The following is a 27,705-nucleotide window of genomic DNA, read 5'->3' on the forward strand; positions in this document are numbered from 1 at the left end:
AAACAACCTATAGTTTTTTACAAATTTGACGATATAAGACTGTCTCAAGTATTTATTGATTGTTGGTATTAAGAAGGCAACGCGCGTGTTACGCGCTCCGGCATAATATTAAAATTGTTCGGATGCAAAATCGATCAAATAACAAGCATCATTTTTTACAGCAATAACAAACTATGAATATAAGGTATTTCTGGATCGACCACACCTTACGCAAACCTGTGAGCGAAATGCTAGGAACTAGGAACTAGGAGCTTTAGCACGCGATAGAAATAGTTGGAAATCTTTGGTCCCTAGATTAAGTAGCTAAATATATATATATTTATAGATATTGATTGAACTTGTCAAATAATAATAATAACATTAGTACTAAAAAGGCAACAAGAGTTGGTAGATTCATTCTAAATTTGTACTGCCCATAATTAGTATATAAAAAATTTAGTTACTTAGTAGTTAGTTACGTAGTAGTGTAAACGTTAATACGAGTTGAGTTATACTAACAAATGACCAAGGGACGGAAAATGAAGGCTTGAGTATTCACATCCCAAAAAAAAACTAAGCAAGCTCATACGGTTCTGCTATATAGTGCATTAATTTCGAGGTCACGCCAATGTGATTCGAGACATGAGATTTTTTCATACGTCCAGTCACCCGAACGCACTTACAACCGGCTGCATGAGGAATGTAAAAACCAAACTTTATGGAAAAAATAAGTTATTTTATGTGTTCTGTCGTTGTTTTGTCGTGAGTTTTTCTTGTTTTTCTTAAAATAAAAGAAAAAATTAAATTAAACCCCCCGGCAACCCTGGTAGCAGAAACCATATGCATACCAATTTTCTAAAACTTCTAATTCTAGGAGCTGACTTTGATAACATATTATCCCGTATTTTATTGGGCAATATTAAAAAAAAACATTACAGCGTAAATATACTAACTAAGCGGAATTTTTTTATTTTTTACATCCAGTGGCAACCTCTTTACCTACACGCACATAAAGGGTCTGACTCTCTTTGCCTCTCAAAAACTGCTCTTTTTTGATACTTGTGAGATGGTTCGTAGATCAACTATGCAGTCGTTTATCAGAGTAGCATAAGTCGGTTTGAAATAAAAATTAAGATTAATTAATTTATACATATTAAGATTGTTTACTGGAACAAGCAAGCATAAAAATTAAGCAAACTTTCCATTCGACTTAAGTTACTATGTCTTACGGCCACAGAACTGCTTATTATGGGAGTGTAGAACATACATATGTATCTATGTATGTATAAGTATGCTATATGTGGCAAACTTATGATGAATTTTGCATCAACTTATACTTATATACATAGATATGGGTGTAGAATTGCACAACCTACATTCACGTGAACTTGAACACCAAATCGGTTTTTGAAAATGTTAAATTTTAAAACGATTTGCACAAAAATATATCGAATTTGAAAATGCTGAAGGTTACATATAACTATGTTCTTCTTCTTTACCTTGCATTTATGTATATTATTTTCATATTATTCCGGGTCAACTTGACAACCATACGGGCAACTATGTTTCCTTAGAACGCACAGGGAGCGCTGCCAAAGCGATTATCCTATTGCCGGCTGTTGAACTTGAAGTATACCATCCTAGACACTTTGACATATTTCTTAAGCCGTTACTTTACGGACCCTAGTTTCATTGAAACGGAAACTTTTATAAAAGGAAAAAATTGAATATCTGTTATAAATAAAGCACAAATATTTGCACAAATGATAAAAACCAAACAACAACAAACAAAAAAATACGCAATTCAAATCGTAGCATATGAGCTGAGTGACGACCACTTTTGGGTAAATACATATGTGTATCTCAATAACGACTATATACCCGAGCCCTTTCCAACTGAATAATTTGAACTTAAAGAAAATGATTGTAAAAAATATATAATTAAATTCAAATGTGTAAAACTTTAATCCACTGTATAAATAAATAAAGGGAGCTCTCGTGTATAGTACATAGTACACACGTCCTCTTAGAAAATATCAGTGAAAACGTTATTTGGATTGTTTTTTGCACTGTTTCTTAATCAGAGTGTGTGACTTGGTTCTTGAACTGGATTTTGATTTCTATTTGTGAACATGAGGAATACGATGACATTTTAAAGCGTTATGGACTACACGAAGGAGTTTAGTGACGGGCATATGCTACGGTATCCTACTCGCCGGGTACCTGCTATTAGCACCTTTGATGGAAGGAAAGCAAACCATCGAAAGTTATACCTAATATCTTTGGTTTGTTTACAGTCGGAATTGGTATGCCGTCGACTTGTCACCTAAATTTCATACTAGTAAGAAAACTATTTGTGAGAAACAGTTATAATCATAACTATTTATGTAAAAAATAATGTTTGGCTCTATATATGTATCTCACGGGTACTGACTTAGATATATGTATAGAGCGCTAAACGTTTTTAAAGGTTAAGTAACGTACGATCCTTTAGAACATGAATATAATTTTCGTGTAGGGTACTTTCAGTACACACGCCTCAAATCAAAGTTAAAGCATCTTTTGAAATATTATTTTATCATCAATCTTGTGAAGACGGGCTCAGACAAAAACTTTTACAAATAATTTCAAGAAGAAAAGGTAGCACCTGGAGAATGTTAAGGCCAACCTACCATTTCAATCCCATTTTACTGTTTCTACTATACACACCTTCGGCTTCGATGCTTGGGACCGTTGCCCTCTTGTAAACTTCACGGTTGGTTAGTTCTTCCAAACAACTTCGCAGTTAACGGCAATAATGCTTCCTGGTGAATTTTATTCATTAAAACTGCATTGAAATTGGCGGTAAACATAAATAAACGGCTGCTGAATCCTTTTACGGAGAAGCAGCTGCAAACATGAACTTTAAATTGAGGCATGAGATTCGTCCGTAAATATTACGTTTGCCGAATCCTGTTCTGAATTTGTCTTATCCAGTGCAAGTCTATGTGATTATGAGAGCAGCGGTTTCTTCCGTGTGCTCCAGTGCTCCAGAACTTGAGATCTACACGTAAACATCCTTGAGTGTATTCAAAAGATCTTTTTTAAATGTGCCCTTAGTTCCATTAAATTTTGCCTAAAGGCCCTTCAAAGCAGATGTACTCTCCGCTGTTTGTCTTTGTACTTGGCATCATACCTATATGGTGATATTGATTGCCCCTCCCTACTTACTCCTAATCCTACAAGGATGCTTCGTTCTTATTATCCACTTCATATACAAGTACAAATCATTCAAGGTATGCCTCAGTAGCGCGTCCATTTCGGGAACTAAGAAGATTTCGAATGAATGCAAAAAGTGTGATACTAAGCGCAAGATTATTTTAGTATTTTCAAAAATCTCAAAATCTTTTAATTTTGGTTCTCGTTTCAGTTAGTAAGAACCTTTGTACTTTGTTAACTTTTCCAATATCGGAAAGGAATGCTAAATCTGATATTTTTGGTTAAAAATTGTGAGTTATTTGGCAATACACAAACAATTACCAGAGATGCTAGACCCGTGCGCACGGAAATCAACAATTCAGGAACTGCCCTCAAAAATCATATCCCATTGGATCTGGCGTAAATTTGGTAATTTATTTATCAATTTACATAAATGCTTATATGTTCGCAGCTCTCCGCCCAAAAATATACCAGTGCATTTGCAAGCAATGTAAATACTAGGAGTTTGTTAATAACCAGCATTCAATTCCATGATTACAAACACCCTAAGTGATTTGAACTGTGTGAGCTAATAAAAATCGCTTTAATCTTAGATATGCTTCGTGCTGCTAAATATGTACGGATCTGAACATGTGCATGTACACTACTGAGTTTAGCAAGAGCCATATGCTCCGAAGGCGTATTCTGATTGCACATAATTAATTGCCCCCAAACAGAGAACAAATGTTTGCATGTCTCTAGTGATTTGAAGGCACATTTCTTCATTGCCCAATGCCGCAACGGTAAAATGGCACATTTTGGCACGCGAACAACAGTGGCACTGCCAGAGCAAGACATATTTACGAGTAAGTATGTAAATAGTAGGGGCAAGAAACAGAGACGCGCAAGTTTAAGTGGTGAAGCCGCATTTAATGATTGATTTAATGCGCCGACAATCGTTGATTTAAAATTTAATAAAGTCATTAATTAAACAAGGCAGCGGGAACTAATTAGCGGGAAAAATAAATAAATACGCTTACTGTGCATACATGAGAATATGTTCACACACACACACTCAAGCAATCAGGCTCACGCGTGACTGCAGCTCTCTATGGTGACATTGGCGGCAGCGGCGACAAGTGAGGGCGATATTATTCTGGTATGCTTAATTTACTCTTATCACGCGTTCAGTTCGCGATTAAGCGCAAAATAAACAGAAATTTTGGCGAGGCTGTTTGCTGGCTTGTGGGCGTATATTTTGAGGGCGTTGTTGTGCAACGCAGAGGTGTTGTTGCAGACGCGCCACACCGAACATGCTGCAAATTTCAATTAATTAAACGTGAAAATGCATCAGAACACAGCAGCAATTAGCTGTATGATTAAAATTTATCCATCCGCAAGAACTCTACGGGTACAAAAACACCATTTATAAAACAATTTAAAGAACAATATTTTTTAAATGTTGGCATTTTGTCAGAAATCGCAAAAATATTCGTCGACCATGTTGCTTTCGGATATTTTAAATAGCTTTTTAAATACATATACCTACCTCGTATTTGTGTGAATGTGGTACGTACAAAATGCTCTATTAAAACGAAAAATATTAATACGAGATTGGCGGACTATTTGCTTTGAAATAGTGGATGCCTCTAATTTCTACAGGGTGTGGCCAAAGTAATGTTATAACATGAACGTGGAGTCTAATTGTGCTTTCTTTAGTGTGAATTCGTTCTGAATACATTGTTTCCCTAACAGTCCCGCATCTTGACATAACGTTTCGGGCCGGCAATTTCGCTCATGTGACCAAAAATGTGCCGAATGAGTGCCCACAAACATCCGCGAAAAAAGGTTGGTAGAAGGGCTGAAGGAGTTTATTTCACTAAATCCTGTTACCAGACCATCAAACTAGATTTAATTACTCCCACGTTCTGTTAAAACTGGTAAGTGGCATTACTCCTGTCCCACCCTGTGTAAGCATGAATAAAATCACATATGTACAAATTTATATATAATATGTTCGCGGATCCTAAAACATCAGCACATGCACACATATTTATAGTACTTTAAAATGATGTATGAATATTAAATTTACCGTTGACAGATGGCTTTTACCGTTGATGTATTAAATTGATCTGTCTATGCGCCAACGTCGTTCATAACTCCTAGTGGCCATGATAGATCAACCCAATATACATACTAGGGCGGGTCGATTTAAAAATCGCTCATTACTCTGTGAAAATCGTATTCTAGGGATCAAAATAAGAAACTTTGCCGAAGGAACCATACCTCTAAAACGAATTCTGATGTCCCCCAATTTGGGTCGAACGAAAAATCCCACTTTGACCCATTTAGAGTGCTCCAATCGAGTCCAAATGTATGACCGACCCCCACTAACTTTGGACGGCCGATCCACCCATGCCAGTGGAACACCCCCTGGAACTCCCCTGGGGGGTTCCCCATACAATCATTTCAAAATATCACCATTTTTGGCCTTTACATGAGAAAAGAAACTAAAAAGTTCGACCTAAATTGGGGGACATCAGAATTCGTTTTAGAGCTATGGTTCCTTCGGCAAAGTTTCTTATTTTGATCCCTAGAATATGATTTTCACAATGGCAAACCTCCGAGTGTATTTCTGCCATGAAAAAGCTCCTCATAAAAATATCTGCCGTTAGGAGTAGGCTTGAAACTGTAGGTCCCTCCATTTGTGGAACAACATCAAGACGCACACCACAAATAGGAGGAGGAGCTCGGCCAAACACCTAACAGAAGTGTACGCGCCAATTATTTATTTTATTTTAGTCCTGTTTCTATCCTCGACAGAACCCGTTTCTTGGAATTTTTTCACCAACATTTGTCGACTCATTCGGACGAATATTTCCACCAAAAAGATCATAAATCATGTCATAAAAAAGGTACCGTCTAGGAATTCTTCATTACTGACATCTAAGCGTCACTTTATTTTAATTATATCATCCGATGATTTTCAAGCATTGCCTGCCCGTCACCACTTAATGGACGCAAACGACAACACATTTTTTTAAGCACTCATTTCTACTTAAATAGGAATTGCAAAGCAATGTGTAACTATGTTCCTGGTAACTCCGCACGTTTTCTTCGTAAAGGTTATTTAAAAAATACCTTTAAATAGGGATGCAATAAATGCAATAGGAACAATAACTGTAACAATAACAATAAGGCCACAGCCTGTCAAAAACAACAAAAGAGAGACGAGAAGTGAAACAACACTGTTGCATAATGATTGTTTTAAATTGGCACACAGGAGTAACTACTTGTACAAAAAGACTTGTATACCCATGAGTGTGTGTATGAGTATTCCTTCAACCTACGCTAGTTTTCCATTTACGCGCAAACTTTTGCTCAACAACAGTTAGTTGCTAAGTGCTGCATACACTCCTATGTATAGTATGTAGGGATATGTTGCAAATGGTGTTTTGTTTTGCAATGCCTTTAGAATCGTTTTCACTCAGGCAATGCATGTAGCCTCGCCACCAACGGATGTGACCCAGGAGAGGTCTACGAGCAAATCGTGAACGCATGAATGTGTTTACAAATGTAAAGTTGTTGGAACAATGGTCAATAACAATATTGGCATTCCTGTTAGCTAAGATGCCTTCAGTTTGAAAACACGGGAACAGACGTGTATGTACAAGTAAATACAAACACGCATGGACACTTGGATTATTTATTGTATGAGGATCCATAACATCCAAAATATAACTGCAAAATTTAATTTTAAGATTTTACAAATACTGTAATGCATTATTTAATTTTAAAAGTACTAAATTTCAATCTAATTTACTTCGAAAAAAATATTACAAAAAGATATGTAGCTGTTATTTCATGTGGACAAAAGAGTTCTTATAGTTTAAAATATAATTTTAAGTCAGAGTTTTTAGAGATTGTATGTTTTTTTTTTCAGATACAAGGACTTCATGCAGTTGGTTCTGCACTGAGTGTACCGGCTTTTCTATTATCTCGCGACCAATATTCCCTCATTCTTCCAATAAAGCTTCCTTAAACCTTATTTTTTGAAGTTATGTGGTGCTTTCGACACTTTACGGACAGTACGAGGATGTATGTACATGGATCCCAGACATACTCTTTTCTATTGCCACGATTTCTGATGATGGGGTAATTGATTATTTAAAAAAAATTTTTTTCAGGGACGATTCTCGCTTTCTGTACAATTTTATGCCGATTTATTATACTAGAAATGATTGTTCGACGCACTAATGCCCAAATTTCTTTCATAATTTTATTGTATTTATCGGCATGTTATCGGCTCGAGAACATCTTCGCCGTCTGCATAGCATTGCATGAACATGTGTGTGTATATAAAAAATAGCATATTTTCACTTTCCAGTATAAGTGTACATGTATGCAGACGATGAGTATTCCTGTGGAGAAAACCTATCACAAAGATAAATATATATGTAAGCACCCCAAGATTAAATTTTATCAGCTTTATGCATCGCTGCCTAACAAGCAAGTACTCGTATGAGTGTGTTTGCGAATTTGTTCGCCCCCTATATTAAATAAAAGCTACATACATCTTCTTCTTCTTAATTGGCGCTAGAACCGCTTACGCGATTTTGGCCGAGTTTAACAAAGCACGCCAGTCGTTTCTTTCTCGTGCTAACCGGCGCCAGTTGGACACACCAAGTGAAGCCAAGTCCTTCTCCACCTGATCTTTCCAACGCAGAGGAGGCCGCCCTCTTCCTCTGCTACCACCAGCTGGTACAGCATCGAATACTTTCAAAGCCGGAGCGTTTGTATCCATTCGGACGACATGACCCAGCCAACGTAGCCGCTGGATCTTTATTCGCTGCGCTATGTCTATGCCGTCGTAAACATACGTTGGTATATTAAAATTAGCGAATGCCTCTCTTTTCAGCGCAATAGTGCCTCTCTTATTCTATTGCCACCCAGTGCTTTAAAGTTCAGACTGCCTTTTTTGTAAGGTGGTATCCTTGCTACCACAGACAAAGTTTGGCAATATCAATTTGGGAATATTATTTGGGGGGCCTTCGGTTCATTCGAAATAAAAACGGTTTGGTAAAATCATTGCTTAGTTCATATTTATATTTATTATTTTCTTTCTGGCATTCAGATATTTTAATAGACTACCAACTCTCAATATAAGATGCAGTAATAGCTTGTTAAAAAGCTGCCACAATTTGCGAAAAGAGTTTTATGTTTCTGTTTTGACAAGCGCTACTCTGCTTAAATTTGAATGAAGACAAAAAATGGTCCAGTTTATATATGAAACTGTTCTAATAGTTTGTTCAGGGATATTTTCACCGTCCACATGTATGTGAGTACATATGTATACGCGTACAGAAGACAATTTGTTTGCGAATTATATAACTCACGAGAGTGGAACTCTCCTCGAATTGACTTCGGTTTTAACTTTGTATCATAGCGAGTTCATTCACACATTGCTTAGATTGCATGCCTATAATATGTCTATGCGTACGTATGAACATATATGTATATGAACATGCCTGTTAGTACCTATGTATATGTACGTGATCCTTTTGTTAGTAGTAAAGATAGACTTTCGAAGTTATTTTATTGCATTTCAATGGCTATTGCTGTTGTTGCTTGCCTTTGGTATTCGGAATATCAGTGATACTTGGGAATGTTTATTTGAATCGTTTCTCAGATAAACACGAATTCGCAGCATCAACTTCGAAGTTTCAAAACATTTAGCAATTTCGCAGATGTACTCATGCATGTATGTATGTACATAAGCATCCATGCAAGAATGTTTGAATTTATGTGTATGCGGTTGTGGTCGTGGAGATACACGAGGCATCAATGGATTATTGGATAGAAATTACTTCTTCAGTGCGCACCAACACTGAATCATAGATTGAATATTTAGTTTCTTGTTCCGTACCATTACCTACCCTGCGCAGGGCCTTACTTTGTTTATGAATTTAACACAGGTGTGTTCTAGGACGGTCAGGCATTGTTCTTAGCAACACACTTCAGGTGTTAATTAATAGGTCTGTTGTTTTTGAAATTTAAATACTGAATTCACAAATGATTTTTCTACATTTCTAAGTACTGAAATCACAGGTGATCTCGATGTTTTTCTTCACACATAAATTTTATTTTTTTTATATCTATTATTGCATTTTTAACTTTTTTTTCAATTATAAATTATAGTACTTTTTACTTTTTGTGAACTGATGTTTCAACATGCTTGCTTGAAGCATCGTTTTTTAAAAACTTGCATGTAAATGTTTACTGAGTTCAGTAAGTAAAATGCATTTGTTTAGAATCGACTTGCTTAGAAGCATTCAGACTATTCCAAAACTTTTTCAAGCGCATTGTATTTCTTAAGAGGACCCGGTAGTCTAGAAATTTCAAAGCATCGATTTTTTTGTCGATATTTCGAAAGTATAGTATCTTAAGAGCATACTGTGAAATTTTCATGCAGAAATTCCCAATATTATAGCTTCTACAGCTCATTAACTAGGTAGAGAGCGCTTCTGTGCATCATTTAAACTCATTTATCTCGAAACGACTTTTTTCTGCCTGGTGTTGTAAAAAAAACTATTCAACCGAATCGTCTGAAATTTTAATATGTTGTTCACAACATCATTATTATTTCAATTATTTCTTTTTTTATTAAAAAATTGAAAAAACCCTTTTATTAAATTTTGTTGTTTTTTTATTCTAGTTCGGGATATAGCTACAGTCATATTAATTATTAATTTAATCGGTTTTTATATTTCAGATACATAGAAGAACCAAAATTGATAACACCGTCCAGGTCCAATTCTTCAGGAGGGTCAAATTATTAAAATAAAAAAAAAAAAATTCATTTTTGTATGTAAAAGAAGTTAAATAAAAGGCCTAAAAAATTTAAATATCGTTTTTCATTTTTTATCGTGAAAAAAAATTCCTGAAAATACCCAAAATTTTCGAGCCCTATACCACCGGGACCCCTTAAGCTTCGTTATTCATTCATCTTAATATGAATCGTAGATATGAATTACATAAGTATACCATATACATATGTATGTATTTACGTGTTTTATACGACTTTTAATTGCAAGGAAGTATGAATATCAAGATTCCCATTGAAAGGAATGAACTCAAATGACACTAATACACTATGGAATTTCAGGGGCAATCAATGAGCGAAGTACGTCACTCTTGGCATTGGCATATTTGAATAGTTCTTTCCGTAATTACTGAAAATTATATTCGACCCTTAAAAAGTTCGATTATAAAACTTCAATAACGCTGAAGATACGAAAGTTGAAAGCCGCGTGATTTTCATCTCGCAACATACATATGTATTTGTGTACACACACCAAATCTACTCAACTCAACCCAGTTTGAGGACGGATTTGCATAAATTAGAGGAAGCAGTTCGTCAGGCGAAAAATTGTTATTTGAAAGCAACAGCAATTTAGCGATGCTCAAATAACTTTGCTTTAAGTCCCCTAGGTCACAAGAGACGTGATCAGGCCAGTGCTTCAAAATACAAGTAGGAAAATTTTACTATGTTCTTACCATATTTAATCGTTCTTTTGTCTACTTAAATATTTTTTGATGTATTGTTTTTTTTTTTTATCTTCTCTTCTCGTTTGCTTTTTTTTTTTTGATTCCAACAAATTGTTTTAACATTTTTTCTTTGCGGACTATCAAAGTAAAAATATGCGGTGCTGCCAGTGCAACTTTGGATTCAAGCTAATTTTTGTTTTTTCACTATCCGCTGAGTGGTTTTTGAGTCGAAATTAGCTAATATTTGTAATGCATTCTCTACAAGACACGTGTTAGGTGCTTGTGATAAATGCAATGAGCCATTTTTTAGTCCGCTCTTTCTGCTTATCAATTCTGGCCGTTTTTTTTCGATTTCTTGCTTCAATCTCATCAGTTGTTGACAGTAAAGTGTAGAATCAATCGTTCGAGCAGGCTGGAGCAGCTCATAGTGAATGATTCCTTTCCAATCCCACCAAACACATAGCATAACCTTTCAAGGCGTCAATCCTGGCTTTGCGACCATTTGTTGAGCTTCACCACCCTTGCACCATGATCTTTTTCGCACATTATTGTCGTATTTGATCCACTTTTCGCCTTCTGTTACCATTCGCTTCAGAAATGGTTCGATTTCATTTCGTTTCACCAAAGAATCGCAGATGTTAATTCGGTCCATTAAATTTTTCACAGGCAATTCATGTGGTACCCAAACATCGAGATTCTTTTTGTAACCAGTCTTTTTTAAATGGTTCAAAACCATTTGATGATGAATGTTTAGTGCCTTGGCGATATCATGGCAGCTTATGTGACGGTCCTGGTCAATCTTTTCCATAATTTCATCGACTTTTTCAACGATAGGTCGACCGGAGTGGGGTGCATCTTTCACATCGAAATTTCCAGAACGGAAACGGGCGAACCATTGTTGTGCTACACGAAATGATACAGCATCGTCTCCGTAAACTTCACAAATTTCATTGGTGGCTTGCGTGGCATTCTTCCTTTTTTTATACAAAAATTTCAAAATATAGCGAATTTCTTCATTATTTTCACTCATTTTTGAACAGCTATAACTTTTTTCAACTTCTCCGAATTAAATTTTTTTTTGGTTAAATGAAGCTTAAAATGTCACCTCTCTATGATATAATACAATGTGATTAGTAGCACTGGAGATAGATGACTCAAACGACATCTATTGACAAAATACGAAAAGACTTTTTCGCCTACCCAATATATGGAATTGCTATGAGAGCAAAAGCGATATAATAGCGCAAAGAGCAAGTACTCAGTTTTTTCTCCAAGCTAGAACACAAAGGAGTAGTTTGCTAAGTACTTTTGTTATTATTCATAATGATAATATAAGCACTTATTTGATGCTCAGTTGCCTTACAGCGTTGTGTGTATGAGCAAACTAGCTGTTTAGCCCATGATAAAGCCAACTTTTTCTGTTATGAAAATTAAAAAAGCTAAAAGTAGAAATCGGTTAAAAATTGTTCTTATGAATGTATTTACTAAGTAGTTGTGTGTGTGGAATTAATTATGTGTTTACTCCACGGACCTACTTTGTTCCCAAGAGTTTGACTTTGTAAATTGAGTTTATGCGGTAAAAAAGGTGAATTTCTCCCTTATAATGTATGTAAAATATAGTTCTAGTTAAAAAATTAAATGTTTTTTAAAAAATGAATTGAAAATATAACACATTTTTGTGAAGTAGATTTTTTTTGTTTTTTTTGTCGATTCCATGATAAAAGCATAATTAGTTAGAACACTTCTCGCAGTTCGTCGGCCGCGATTTTTTTTGTTTGAAGTTTGGTAGCATTGTAAGCACGAGAGAGTATGCAAATCTCATATAATAATAAAGTATTTAAATATAAATATAATCAAACAATTTCAGATTTGAAATTTATACTCTTCCTCTCCAAAAGAATAAAAAAAATAACCTGTAGTTGAATTACCAAAAGAAATAAAGAAGAAGACAAAAATCGTTTCATAAAATGCTCCTGACATTTGGTTCATTTCCTAAAGGATACTTGACATTATTTATGTACATACATATTTACGTACAGAAATAAGTTTAAATAAGTGCACAGGAGTAAAGACGTTCCCAAAGAACTGTTCGGAACTGGTTAGGTTGCTTGTAGCGGTGAACATTGGTGCATAAATTTTTTGGACTTTTTTTAGGACTGAAATTCTAAATAAAATATTTTTGTCATAATTATATAAAATTTAGAAAAATTAAATTAGGATGAAAATATTTTTGGTGTCTAATTTATATGAATGAAAGCACAAGACCAAAAAAAACAAAAAATGCTGAAAGTGCCTCTCAATGGTTCTACCTTACCATATATTTATCATGGTTGGTTCAACACTGAAAATAAAATAAATATTAAAACAAAATAATAAAAATAAACCTCGGTGTGGGTGGTAGGAAAAATTCAGAATCAAACATTCAAATATTAGCGAAGTATTTTGAATATGTGCGTAACCATTTAATTCACTAGAATTTGTAAATAAATTGTATTAAAATGGACTTTCTTTTCATATTTATAACTACACAAACATTTTTGATAGTTTTAATCTTTATTTTATTTTTTATTAACTTTGTTTTAAAAAGTGAAATCAATAACTTTCATTATAAAACTTACCGTTTCTATTCTCGCTATCAGCGGGCTTCATTTGAATGGGATGATGCATCTGAAATGAGTATAGAAATTAAGCATGAAGTAGTCAATATCTTAAGGTCAGCTTTACAAAGATGTACAATAGTATAAATTACAATGAAATATGCATCAGAAAAACATTTAGCAAAAACAACAGTTTCAATTTTCAATTAATAAAATAGCTTAATATTTAATGGCAAATTCGGGCTTAGCGAACATTTGGGTCCTCTAATCAAGTGCTCTATTATTTCTGATTGTTATTCTCATATGTGAGTCCATATGTCCCTATATATAAGGTGAAGTCCAAAATAAGCAGAAGTGAGCTAAAATAGAAAAAAATATGCTGAATTCTAATAACTTCGAGTTTATTTATTCAAAATAGTTCTCTCTGTCTTCGATACACTGTTTTGGGCAATCCAAAAGCTTTTCGAAAGACTGTTTCAGGTCATGTCCTTCAGGACGTCGGTACAAGAATTTTGGAAAACAAAGAAACTAGTACTTATCAGGAAAGGGAGACCCAACATTAGCGCCCGCTTATAGACTGCTATGTATGCTAGATACCGCAGGAAAACTCTTTGAGAAACTGATAAAGCATAGGCTTACTCTATCTGACAGGCATAAGATGGTTTTAGAAGTGGCAGATCAACCATAGGAGCCATCCAAGATGTAATAGCTAGCGTAGAACATGCCCAGGCAGGTAATCGATACACCACACGCTTAGTATTACACGCCACACTGGATATTAGAAATGCTTTTAACAGTTGAAGTTGGGACGACGTAATTGAAGCCTTAAAGGTAAAATTCAAGATCCTGAATAATCTATTATAGAATATTCGTAGCTATCTGAGCAATCGCGTGCTCTTATACGAAACGCGAGAAGGGTGTAAGACTAAACAAATAACAGCAGGTGCGGCCCAAGGATCAATACTTCGACCTGAGCTTTGGAATATAAGCTACGATGAAATCCTTCGAATAGAGATGCCTGAGGATGTGCATTTAGTGGGATACGCAGATGACATTGCAGCTGTAATAATTGCCCGAAACACTGACGAAGCCAAAAGGAAGTTAAATCAGGTGATGATTCGAGTTCAGACATGGCTAGAAGACCATGGATTAAAGCTGGCCACAGAGAAAAAAAACGAATCCTTCTAACGAACAGACGTATCCCATTAGAAGTAGACATACAAGTACTCGATGCCGCTTTATCGACAAAAAGAGTGGCCAACTACCTAGGAGTGCAATTAGACACAAGGCTAACTTACTGGGCGCACATAAACCATGCTGCCACAAGAGTTGCCAAAGTAAGTGGCATGTTAAGTAAGCTCATGGCAACCCTTGGAGGTCCAACGCAGAACAAGCGAAAACTTTTACTGGACACGACGAACTCGATTTTCTTATACGGATGCAAAATATGGGCAGATTCGCTAAGGGTGCAATGCCGGCGGAAAACTCTGCAATCTGTGCAACGCACCTGCGCTCTCAGAGTGACTTCGTCATACCGAACAGTATCTGAAGCAGCGGTGTTAGTTATCAGCGGAACCAACCCTATAGATATTCTAGCACAAGAGCGCAAACGGAGATGGGAGGCGAAAAACACAGGAATCCCAGTGCCACGCTTCTCCGATATTAGAGTTCAAACGCTCACACTTTGGCGGTCAAAATGGAACTCTGAACGGTATGGTAGATGGACAGTGAGACTAATACCCGATCTAAAAAAGTGGGTAGAAAGAAAGCACGGTGAGGTTAACTATTATCTCTCACAGTTTTTGTCCGGACATGGGTCCTTTCGCAAGTATTTGTGGCGAATGGGAAAAGTGAGCCATTATCGCCCATATTTGCATATTCGACCAAATATTTGTCTTCGGCGGATAAACGTCCGATATTTTAGGTAAAGCCGAGCATTTTCCGGTAACTTGATTTTCTGCAGCATAATTAAATAACTTACTTACATAACTACAAATTGCTATTCGTACAAAAATTTTACTATGGCAAGCTTTATTAAAGTCACCTGATAGCCAGAGAAATTAAAAGGTAACAGTTATTCAGGGAAACTCAACAATTATATAACGACATTAAACTAATTAAACGAAATTAATACTGCACTTTTCTCTTTCTGTAGGACGTCCTGCTCTTAGCGTTGAAGTTATAATTCAGTAGTTTTGAATTAGTGTCGGAAATAATCTCCATGCCCTGTCTATTGTTCTTCCTATATGTCGATTGTTTTGGCTTTCTTTCCATAGTTTTGTTATGATTTTCACCTCACCAATGTCAATTCCGTTTCTTTCTTCTTACATTTTAAGGGTCAATCCAGAATTCTAATTAAAACCGATAAACTAATAGCTTATTAAATAAAAAAATAGTTTCCATTGGTATCGGTGGTTGTGCATTGCGGTGATAGTTTTGTGCCAGTAGTAGTCACAGGACAGTAAACAACGACGATGATGAATTTGAATTTGAGCTAATCATTAGAATTTCATTCATAAATAGTATTTAAAAACAGCTCCCCTAGATTTATGAATTCTAGCTTACTAGTTAGAATTATGGCACTCAGTGTATGTCTATATTTTTCAAGGTATGTACAGGTATAATAGCTTTATTTTGGGAATATGTTAAAAAGGGAAGAGCAATATGTCATAAATGCAACAAGAAGTTGTCACGTTGATAAAAATGGAAAACAATAGAATGCGTTGGAAGCTATTTAGAGAAAAATTGTCCTAAAAAATTTATATAATTTCAAAGACCTACCGAAAATGTTATTAAAACAAACACATCCGCATTTTCTGGTATAATTTAATTTTGGTTGGCTGTAAATTTGTAAAACTAAAGTAACTTAGAGGCAATTAGGAATAAAGTACACTTTGTGGTTTTTGGCCGATTTCGTCAATACTCAATAGAAACAACTTGCCATCAGGGTCAGCTAATCATTAGATATGAAGGGTTTTCCAATAAGAGGTGTTATTTTGATATTCAAAGAAAAATGCTATTTTTTAATATACCTAAATGATCAGATGTTTATTTCATTATAAAGAGGAAGGTATGATGTTAATAGTGGAAAATAACATGAGGCAAATTACCCCCCCCCCGACCACGCTTACAGCACAATATCCATTTCATGAAATTTTCCATAACCTGACCTCACGAATTCCATCTTTGAGGTCCTGAATCAACCCTGGGCTGATGGCGTAATCTAACGCAATCCATTCACCTGTACAAACATATTGAGATTTTTTTGTACCTTATGTAAAAAATTACTTGATTTGTTTCTTATAACAAATTAGTTTAAGGGAAGCTAAATGCTCACTTTGTTTAATTGTTTTTATTAAATATATTATCCAATATAAGCCAGTGTCGCGGAAGTTCCGCGGAAACCGAGCTGCAGGCTACCGGACGAGTCACAGATTGCGGATAGTGATACGGCCTTCAGATATACATAAAGGGTCGCTATAAATAAGTATTTATTTACAAATAAGCAGGACAAGCCGCCGCCGTAGCCAAATGAGTGGTGCGAATCTGCGAGCATGAACATCAAATAATAGAAAAAGTTTTTTCTATTAGCGATCGCCTCAGGACAGGCAATGGCAAACCTTCTAGTATATTTCTGTCAGGAAAAAGCTTCTCATAAAAGCTATTTGGAGTTCGGAGTACGCTGAAAACTGTAGGTCTCGCCATTTGTGGAACAACACCAAAATGCACACCACAATTAGGAGGAGGAGTTCGACCAAACACCTAACAGAAGTGTACGCGCCAATTATTATTTTTTTTTTGTAGTCCCGGACAAGCAGCGCATAAGAAGAATGGGTATGAGTGGTATTGCGTTGGGGTATGGCAAGTCCTTCAAAAAACCCATAACGCTCGATAGCTCATCCTGACAAGGCTAACAAATACCGTTTTCAAATAAGAATTCTACTGTGATTCCACATCGCAGCGCCTGTCTTCGTGTGCGAAGCGACTGAAACAACGTTTCTCTCGTAAACAGCGATTGCTTCCTGGAAATACTATTCCTTGCAAGCTTTACCTAAGGTGGGAGGCAAACCTATTACTCCGAAATCACTATCATTATGCAATATTAATACATACGACACAAGTTTCTATAATTTTATGTTTATAACACATTTTCTTCTTTTGTGGCAGTTTTCAATATAACAGGTGGCGCTAAAGTAATCCTCCTATCAGAAAATGCTATAAATTTAGTGATGTCAGTTCTGTTTTGACATTTGTGTAGTAAACACATGGGAAATACACGTTAATAAACAATGTTACGCTACACTGCTCCAGAACGCGGAATATTGCTGACTATTTATTTGACCAATAATCGGTCGGTGACTTTGGCACAACGTGAATTTCGTCGCAGATTTCCTCGCCGTCCAACGCCTACTGGTGAAACACTGCGACTTTTAGCCGCTTGCCTCGAAGAGACTGGCACAACACGAGATGCTGCCAGGCGTGGCAGACCCCGGAGTAGCCGTTCTGCAGAGAATATTGCTGCTGTAGCCGAGGATGTCATGAAAGCGCCGTCGACATCGACCAGACGACGTGCCACGCAAATTGGTATCAGTCGACGGTCTTTACAGCGAATTTTGGTACAAGATTTGAAGATGTTTCCGTACAAAGTCCATGAGCTGTTAGCTGCTGACCGCTAATCGCGTCTAACATACGCTCAAGCCATCCTTAATCACCACCAAGAGGAAGATGTTTTTTCATCAAAAATAATCATGAGTGATGAGGCCCATTTCCATCTTAGCGGGTACGTAAATAAGCAAAATTTACGCTTTGGGGCACTGAAAATCCACGTGTAACCCACGAAGAGCCATTACACCCGCTCAAAGTCACTGTATGGTGTGCTGTTTTCGCTGGAGGAGTCATCGGACATTTTTTCTTCGAAGACGTCGCGGGCCAAACGGTTACTATGAATGGTGAGCACTACAGAGCAATGATCAACGAGTTGTTTTTGCCGCAACTTGATGAATTGGGATTGGAAAACATGTGGTTCCAACAGGACGGTGCAACGGCACACACTGCACGTGCCACAACCGATATGCTGAAGGATGCATTTCTCGGGCGCCTAATCTCCCGTTTTGGCGATTTGCACTGGCCAGCAAGATCGCCTGATTTGACCGCTCCAGACTTCTTTTTGTGGGGCTTTTTGAAGTCGCGGGTTTATGTCAACAAGCCTCAGACTCTTGCAGCTCTTAAAGACAATATCCGCAAAGAATGTGAGAACCTATCGCCGGAAGTTTTGGCCAAAGTGATGGAAAATGCCATAAAAAGGGCTCAAATGGCAATTAACTGTGGCGGCGGCCATTTACATGACATCATATCTCGAGTTTTTCATTTTTTTTAAATTAACAAAAAAACATCGCAAGGTTACTTTTGCGCCACCTTGTACATATATATATATATATATACATGCGTCTATATATACCTTTTTGTGATATGCGTCTTAATAATTTTCCTAAAAAGGACCTACACTTTTACGCCGCCCCCGAGCAGTAGATGCTGTTTTGTGACGAGCTTTTTCATGGCAGACTTCACTCGCAGGTTTGACATTGCCTGCCATGGAGCGAACTAGTTATTAGAAATAACTTTTTCTATCAATTGGTATTTCCTGCCCGTGGTTTCGGACCTGTGCACTTCCAAAGTATGGGTAAAAGAAATTTATGTTGATATTAAAACAAAGAACGTGATCATCGTCTTCAGCTTAAGCTTCTGTCAAAATTTGGACTGTGATCGGACTCCACGGATATGGTTCAGTTCACGAGTATAGTTAATTTAATTTCAGTTGATCTGACCTCGATCACTGAGTGTGATTGGTTTGAATAGGAGTCGATAGATGTAAATGTAAATCCTATGTGGTCATAATACGCCTTGCATAGCTGCAAAAAATGTTGTTTCAAGGTTTCAGCGTGGCCATCATCCACCGTATTGGTTTGGTGGGGAGTGTCTTGTAAAGGCATTACATCTCTTCGTTTCTGCGAAAAAGAGGTTAAGACTGGTGCAAAAGTGTACCAAGAGGATGTCTTAGAAGGCGTGGTGAAACACTTGAGCAGTACTCTCTTCAATGGAGAGCATTGGATCTCTTGCAATATTTCGCTCCAGCCCATAGGCAAAAACCAGCCAGCAGTGGCTAAAAAACAATATTTCTGTGTTCATATCCGCAGAAGTTTGGTTGTCTGGAAGCCCAGATCTGAATCCATTAGACTACAAATTGTAGTCAGAATTGGATAACAGGATCTGTCGAAGACCTCACAGAAATTTGGAGTGTCTCAAACAATCTTTGGTTCGAGCAGCGACGTGAATATCGATGGAAACCGTGCGCGCTCCAATAGCTAGATGGTTCAATCGTTTGAAGGCTTGTGTAAAAGCAAATGATGACCATTTCGAATTAAAAATTAAAATTTTGCTTTTTAATATATTCATAATTAAATAAAACTAACTTCTTTAAAAAATTGATTATAGTTATAACTTATGGTAGGACTAAGTATTGAGTGGCAGTGGAAAAGTTGTATGGTTTTTCGAATATAAATAAAATATAAAGCACTAAATTCAACGGCTTAATAAAAAATTTCGTGAAAGAAAAAATTTAAATTATTTGTTTGTCGGAATACTGTCCGTACTTATAAACTGTGATTATCGCAGTCATCGAGATGCAGAGTGCACTTGAGTCCATCCGTAGAGTTTAAATCTGGGTTATAGAGGATGTATGGAGGACAAACTATACTTCCTTATAAAAATTATTCATGTATTAAAAAGTAAGACTATACTAAGAGAAAGATAAAATGAGAATGAGAAAAAGGAAAGGAAATTGAAATACTCCTTTTTTTAGGATGGTAGTCGGCAAATACGTTTGCCTTCTACTTTTTCGTTATTAGGACTACTCGTTTGAATTCAGTTAGACACATGCATGTGGGTGCATATGTGTTTAGAGTTCTTCTAAACGTTCACAAGCAAAGGCAATTAAAGGAAATTGTGTGCTTTGAATGGCCGACAATGATATCTTATGTTAGAAGATGGCTTGTAGGTGGCGCACATAATACGAATTGAAATCCTAACTTTTGGTGAGTTTTATGCAAATTTAATACCGAACTTTAAGTTGTGAATTCCTATTACTAACCTGATTAATTGCAGTCAACCACAAATGTCAATTAATTGTGATGGATTTGAGGTTAAGAGCATGTTACCATAGACTTCAATATGTGCTAATTAAATGCCGATGAACACCCGTTATTGATTTGCCCGAGTATAACTTATTAAACTCTAAATTGTTATTTTTAATATGTACTCATCATAAGCATGGGCTTATGTATTTATGCGTGTGCACACAAGGATGTAAGTAGTGTGTGATTATATGAACAATCGGTGTACTCAGATGTACTGGAAGGTCGGTTATGCGTTTGTCTAATAACTAGGCAATTAGTTGTTTCAATTACTGAGCATAATCCTATTGTAGCGAGCGACACTTGTACGCAAATAACCACATAAACTCAGAATGCATGCAAAATACATTAAGGTACAATACATACAAAAGCAAACGTGAATACAAGTACAGTATTAGGTAAGAATAATTCGTTCGTAGGCATAATGTTTTTGTCAACAGATTTACATATTCAAAATGTTAATGGAAAATCGAAGTACATAGATGGTGTGGAATAGAATTTAGCAGTTACCATTGCCTGCACATACGACCCGTTGCACCCTTATCGGCATGGTAAACATTTGTCTGGAAACGAGGCACTCCTATGCGAGTGGGTGTGGACATTCTAGTGTGAACGAATGGTGAATAGAGTGCGTGCTTGCCATGTGTAATTGTCCATACTAATGGTCAGTAGCAAGAGCACTCCGCAGCACCCAAATCCACGTCACTACCCACGCTCAAGTGGCTCAATATCCATTGCAATTTTATGCGCTTGAAGTGAGGGCGCATGTAAATGTCCTTGTTTTCCGTAGCCTCGCTTCTTCGGCTAAGTTGGTCAGAGAATGAACGCTTCCAATGTACTCGATAGCTGTACATATTATTTGATTGCCTACCTGTGTACATATCTACATAGGTAATTCGAGCTACTTAATTTACCTGAAATAATCGAAATGACAAACATACGTTAAAAGCTTGACATTTTCTCACACGACGATAGAAAAAATCAATTCCTCCTTCCTGAGCTTGCCCTCGCTCAGAAAATGTTACCACGAAAGACTCCCACCGTGGGCATACAAGGATCAGCAGCGCACTATAACTTAAGTTATACATATAGAATGACTAAAATGTACATTAAAGTAGCTGCTTGATATACATACGTATATGTACGAGCATGTACTAGTCTCTCGCTATTTTCTTTTTCCCCTCCTATTTCCTCCCTTCGGATGAATGCTTAATTCATTGTGTAAATGCATTTACTGCATATTTTTGTGTTTGGATGTATATGTATTCTCTCTGACAGTGTGAGTTAAATGTAAATGAATATCGAAGCTTTCCACCTGCGATGGGCAAATCTCTTCTTTGGCTGTCTTTCATGCATCTGTTAGCATACATGCAGATATATGTATGGATGTGCACGCACAGTAGGCCGGCACGTCTTACCTGTACCACGAACTTATGATTCTATTTGTTATTGCGAATAAAAATTTTCTACGAAAGAGATCTAAAATGAACTTCGAAGCTGCAAAATTTTTGCTTTATGGAATATGTTTGATTTATATAGGATAATCCACAAACAAAAAATAACCAACGGCATATCAAAACAACACACAGTCATACAGACAAACTGCAGGCTGCAAATAGAAGCTATTATGCACACCATAAACAACAAACAAACAACTCTTGTCATGGACGTGTAAGTCACAGTTCTACACGACCCTTATAAGGCCAATAGCAACGTACGGACGTGAAACATGGGTTCTGCCTACTAATATGTAGGACTATCCCTTACGCGGGGCCGCCGTAGCCGAATGGGTTGGTGCGTGACTACCATTCGGAATTCGGAGAGAGAACGTAGGTTCATATCTCGGAGAAACACCAAAATTAAAGAAAAACATTTTTATAATAGCGGTCGCCCCTCGGCAGGCAATGACAAACCTCCGAGTGTATTTCTGTCATGAAAAAGCTCCTCATAAAAATATCTGCCGTTCGGAGTCGGCTTAAAACTGTAGGGCCCTCCATTTGTGGAACAACATCCAGACGCACACCATAAATAGGAGGAGGAGCTCAAAAACCCAAAAAGGGTGTACGCGCCAATTATATTATATATATATATATATACATATACGCTTTGAGCGTAAAATGTTGAGGAGAATGTTTGGCCCTGTACGAGAGCCTGACGAGTCTTATAGAATAAAATATAATAATGAGATCCAAGAATGGATGACAACAGAATTGCAAAGAAGACTTTGAACCCTCTCATTTTGGGCAGCAGAAAGCGCGGACGGTCAGTAAGAAGGTGGGCAGATGATGTGGAAAACGACCTGCGTAATATGAACCCACGAAGAAGCCACGCAATAAGCTGAGACATATGGAGCGCAATATTAAAGGAAGTATTGGCTCACCCCCAGCTGTAAATGCCATGATGATGATGATGATAATTCGATAAAATAAAAGGATCGATAAAGAGCTTATAACTTCTATATTTTTTATGCAAAGTAGATGAGAAAGAAGTTATAGCATGGCAAAATAAAAATTCCCATGCCCTAGAAAGAAACCCCGGGTAAAAAAAGTTTTCAACACAAAATTATTTTTAAATTTTGTTACAAATTATGCAAAGCTGTCAACACATCCATGAATAGGTGCTAGCTAGCAATCCGGTTGGATAATGTTGCTAGTATATTAGAATTCAACCAGCAAATTTGAAATTAATGTGAAAGGAAATTTAACCGAATATACTTATATTATATTCTATAATATTATATTAGGCCTCTTCTTTTCGCGAAGAGTTAACAAGTAGCGAATAGATGGAGCAACTGGTATAAATGAGCATATTGTTCGATTAGTGTGCATTGAAAATTCTTTATACCATAATCCAAATATGTTTCATAAGACTTTAATTTTCAAACCTCGAATAACAAGAGTAATCACAATTTTGACGGTGGGATGTCGAAGAATTGTATGCAATGCAAATCGTCCCGGTCTAATGTACAGACTTTTACTATTTGAAAAGGATTTTTTACGGATTGTTTACTTTGCATTTAAATGCTGTTTTGACAGCTAATTGCAATGGAGTATTTATGCTCAGCAAAAGTCACACAATGTTTGTCAAAGAAAGTGGAATTCTGTTTGTACGTGGCACCTGAAATGACAGCCAAATGTGAATTGTATGTTAATCTGTGTTATTAGCATAAGTTTAAATGTCGAGCAAATCGACGTCCCTACATACTACTTTAGTGCTTGAAAAATAGAAGAGTGACTTAACTGTCAATACAATTTTATCTAGAATATTTGGGGAGCTATAATTCATATTGAATCGTATTGGCTTAAAGTTTGTTGGTATATTTATATACTATATAAGTACATGTTTATTATTTACTAGTTACATATGTATATCCGACGCGCGTCGTTTTTGTTTTTGTTGAATAGTCCGAAGTTGCTTCTTGCGCTTTTAATACAAATTAAACAGCATCAGAAAGTTTCCGTTTTGAAAGCTTTTACTGTGAATTATACAAATATGTGAAAATACAAATTGTTTGCTTTGTGAATAAATGGAATAAATCTGCGAAAATATACAAACTTCCTGTACATATGGACATTTCCTTATTCGACATTTGTACGACATTAGAGCTACACAAAAGCTATACAAAAGTTTGCCGTTGCACAGTTTTTATAAAGTACTATGGCTATAAAAATTGAGATGCGCTTGAATCCCTGGTATCGGGAAAATCGGTGAAAATAAAGTGGTAATGAACGCGATAACGGGAGTGGTTTTAGGGTGCTTGTAAAAATAGGCAAACCCCTGTGAATTTTCTTTCCTTAAACCTTTTTTATATTTAGTCAACTCATAGACCTCAACATATAATTCATAATTAATGAGAATCAGTTTGTTGTGGACTTTATTTTGAATTAAAATGTGATATCGGACGTGAGAAATTATTTTAGTACTAATATACGAGGATACATAGGGTTATTCAATAGGTGCGATTCAACTTTTTTCCGATAGGGAGGGCGAACGACGCAATATTTTTTATTTTTCGCTTGTCATTTGTAAACTTCATTAGTATATGTACATTTCATCATGGAACGCTACACACTTGAGCAACGATTGCAAATCGTGCAAATTTTTTTTGAAAATAATCGTTCTGTTGCTGCTACTTTAAGAGCATTACGGCCATTTTACGGTCCATTTAACAAGCCGTCCCGTTTTGGGGTTATGTGATTTATAAAGAGTGGTCGAAAATTGGGTTCAACGATTGGACTTCGTAAAACGTGCACGCGGTGGTCATGCAAAAGAAATCGAATTTCATACTTAAATGTATATGTTCAAACTCGATAATAAAAAAAAAATTAGTTAAAAAAGTCAAACCGTTTGTGTTTTATTCAAAAAAGTTCAAAAGTTGAAGCGCTCTTACTGAAAAACCCTATACATATTGTTTTATAATTTTTATTAAAATCAATAAAGAAATCGCAAGTACATATTTGTATTATAAAAAAATAAATGCCATGAAAGATCACAAAAGCGTCGTAATATCTTTTGATTATGAAATTTGAAAGTCGTTTGAATTTGCATTGATTTTGTTTATATTAAAACTAAATAAACTTAAAAACTTCTGAGAACACTTAACAAAAGTTCACCAAAGTTGCATTGCAATTTGATGATCGGTTAAGGAACATACCCTATGATCAAAAAGTACCGGGAATGTTTAATTTAAACGATCGGCGCACATGGAAACCGGTGCATACCTTCCATCGGGCCAGGGTATGTGGGAAAAAGAATTTAAGAAGACTAGACTCAAATAAAATCTAAATGTTGCACAATGTTATTTGAGTCTAATCTCCTTATATTCTTTTTCTTACATACCCTATGATCGGAAAGTATCGCGAACGTGCGGCGCTTCACTGAAAACTGGCGAAAATGTTTGCGGGTATCACTTTTCGGCAACGGATTTCGAATTGTCTAGTGATATAAGTTCTGATGCTTATCGAAAATTTGCACACCTGGAATAAGCCCGAGACGGAACATGCTTCGGGTTACGCTTCTAAGGAAACAAAGTAAATCTTTTTTTGTGTAGATTGTGTAGATTTACTTAAATGAGTTTTGATTGAAATCATCTACTGATTGGTGTGTATTTCGCCTGAAAAAATAACTCCTTCGAGTACGTTCTGACCGAGAGACAAAAAGTTGGAAGACCCACCCAACAATGCATTGGCCTTGGGACGATATGTCACAGGCAATGTCTAAAATTCGTAGATAGGTTGCCTTTCATAAGTCTTCTGAGAATGGGAAAAATATCGTTTTTCTGAGGAACTTATAGCTTTTCAGATATACTCGTGTACTTGGGGTGAGCCAGAGGTCACTAGCCGCATATACATTTGTGACAAATCAACGGGAGTGGTTAAGCTAAAAAAATAAATAACTTGGTACCGTTCATAAAATAAAATAAAATTTTAAAATTAAAATAATATATTAAAATAAAAGAAATTTTAAAATTTATTAATTAAGGTGCAGAGAGTAACGGAATTAGCAAAATGTGGCGTTATGAAAAGCACGTCATCCATGGTTTTGGACTTCATGTTACATCTGCCACCCCTGGATCTCTTCTGCAAATACTCAGCGGCCTGTTCCGTTTTAAGGCGGAACTCCCACTCTCTGCTTTGAAAGAAATTTCTCAGTGAAAGCCCCTTCTGACTAGAATGGCTTGAAGAAGATCCATCAGCCAACACACCTCTTAAGATCTACATGGACGGAAAAAAATGGATATCGGTGACGAATCTGCATTCTATCCGACAGCCAAGCTGCCTGGATGCATTCCAAATAATAGCAAGGTGTCTCTTACATTGTCACCAATCTCTCAATGAATTGGCTAAACAGTATCGTATTATGTCATTCTGGGTTCCTGTCTCTATGTGCGATACAGCTGACAAACCTAACGTAACCTACATCCACATTTTTAAAGTTTTTGCTACTCTTTCAGAAAGGAGATAAACTTATGCCCCTTCGTCCCTCAATCCCAAATTGCATCAATGCATTAGGTAGCATTCGGAATCATTTACCAAATTTTACCCAACCTTTTATTATTGAATCATGAAGTTCTAATAGTGAGTTCAACCTCCAAATTTATTTATCTCGTCAAAAATCCAGTTTGGCATCCAAACAACGATAATCTCAAAGAGGAAATCGCGATTATTCTTCCAGAACGAGGTTACGTAGCTCTTTTACCGTCTGAAAGTAACGTCTTCCAGCGTATACTCCACGGAAAAGGTTGCGCCATATGTGCTCGATAGGATTTAAGTCCGGGGATCGTGGTGGCCATATGGCAGCGTTATCTTGCTGAAATATCTCGTTAGTGTTTTGCAGGCCCTCCATAAAGATATCAAGACTTTGCAATAAATGTATGGAACTTTTTGAGTTCATACTCTGAAAATTTGCTGGTAAATTGGTAGCTGAGACCAGCCTAAACCAACAAAGAACCACCTCAAAAGTTACACTTAGTAGAAAAACACTTGAGACCCTTGATATAATGCCATCAGGACGTCGCTATTGAATACTCATCGGTCCACGACATATGCTATTAGTGTAATAGTGCGCACACTGACCGACGTATCGTAGTCCCTTACCGCAGCTAGAGTTGGGTATTTCCCGAGAAAATCCCAATCTCGAGAATCGGGATTTCCCGAAATAACGAAAATTTCAATTCTCGAGATGCGGGATTTCCCGAAAATAATTTTTGAGATTTCTCGAGAATTCTCGAAAATTCGGGAAAAATTCCAAAAAATTAAAAAAAAAAAATCTAAAACCAGTGTAAGAGCAATGAATTTCATAAAATATTATTTTTATTTATTTTTATTAAAGTATAAATTACATAAAAAAATATTTGAAAATATTACTATTTCAATTATTGCAAACAAAAAAGTGAAACAAAAATAATTACAAACAAATTCAAAATAAAAATAATTCAAGATTATACTTATTAAAATAGGGGAAAAAAGTGATTGTAAACATTATTTCCCAAAATGGTGTTTTATATTAAAAAACACAGACTGTCAATGGCTTCGTCTGACAATCGCGTACGCTTTTTGGACACAAAATTACCCGCTGTAGAAAAATTCCTCTCATTTTGAGTCGATGTTGGCTTAACAGTGTTAAAAGCCCCGATCAGTCTTTCAACATTTTGTGTTTTCTCTCCAGTTTTTTCATATAGTTTTAGCTCGTTTCCAAGCGACGAAAACATCTGG

General features: G+C 36.3%; 1 protein-coding gene across 4 annotated transcripts in view; it reads right to left on the reverse strand.

Moving 5' to 3' along the window:
- LOC129249114 (CUGBP Elav-like family member 2) overlaps nt 1-27,705 on the reverse strand; it is a 260,192-nt gene that overhangs the window by 111,198 nt on the left and 121,289 nt on the right. For all 4 annotated transcript variants that reach the window (XM_054888750.1, XM_054888748.1, XM_054888749.1 and 1 more), the window contains exon 5: nt 13,323-13,371. In XM_054888750.1, coding sequence (XP_054744725.1) covers nt 13,323-13,371 — 49 coding nt within the window. The remainder of the gene's footprint in view (nt 1-13,322; nt 13,372-27,705) is intronic.

Source organism: Anastrepha obliqua, chromosome 5 (genome assembly GCF_027943255.1).
Source record: "Anastrepha obliqua isolate idAnaObli1 chromosome 5, idAnaObli1_1.0, whole genome shotgun sequence".
NCBI classification, from domain to species: domain Eukaryota; kingdom Metazoa; phylum Arthropoda; class Insecta; order Diptera; family Tephritidae; genus Anastrepha; species Anastrepha obliqua.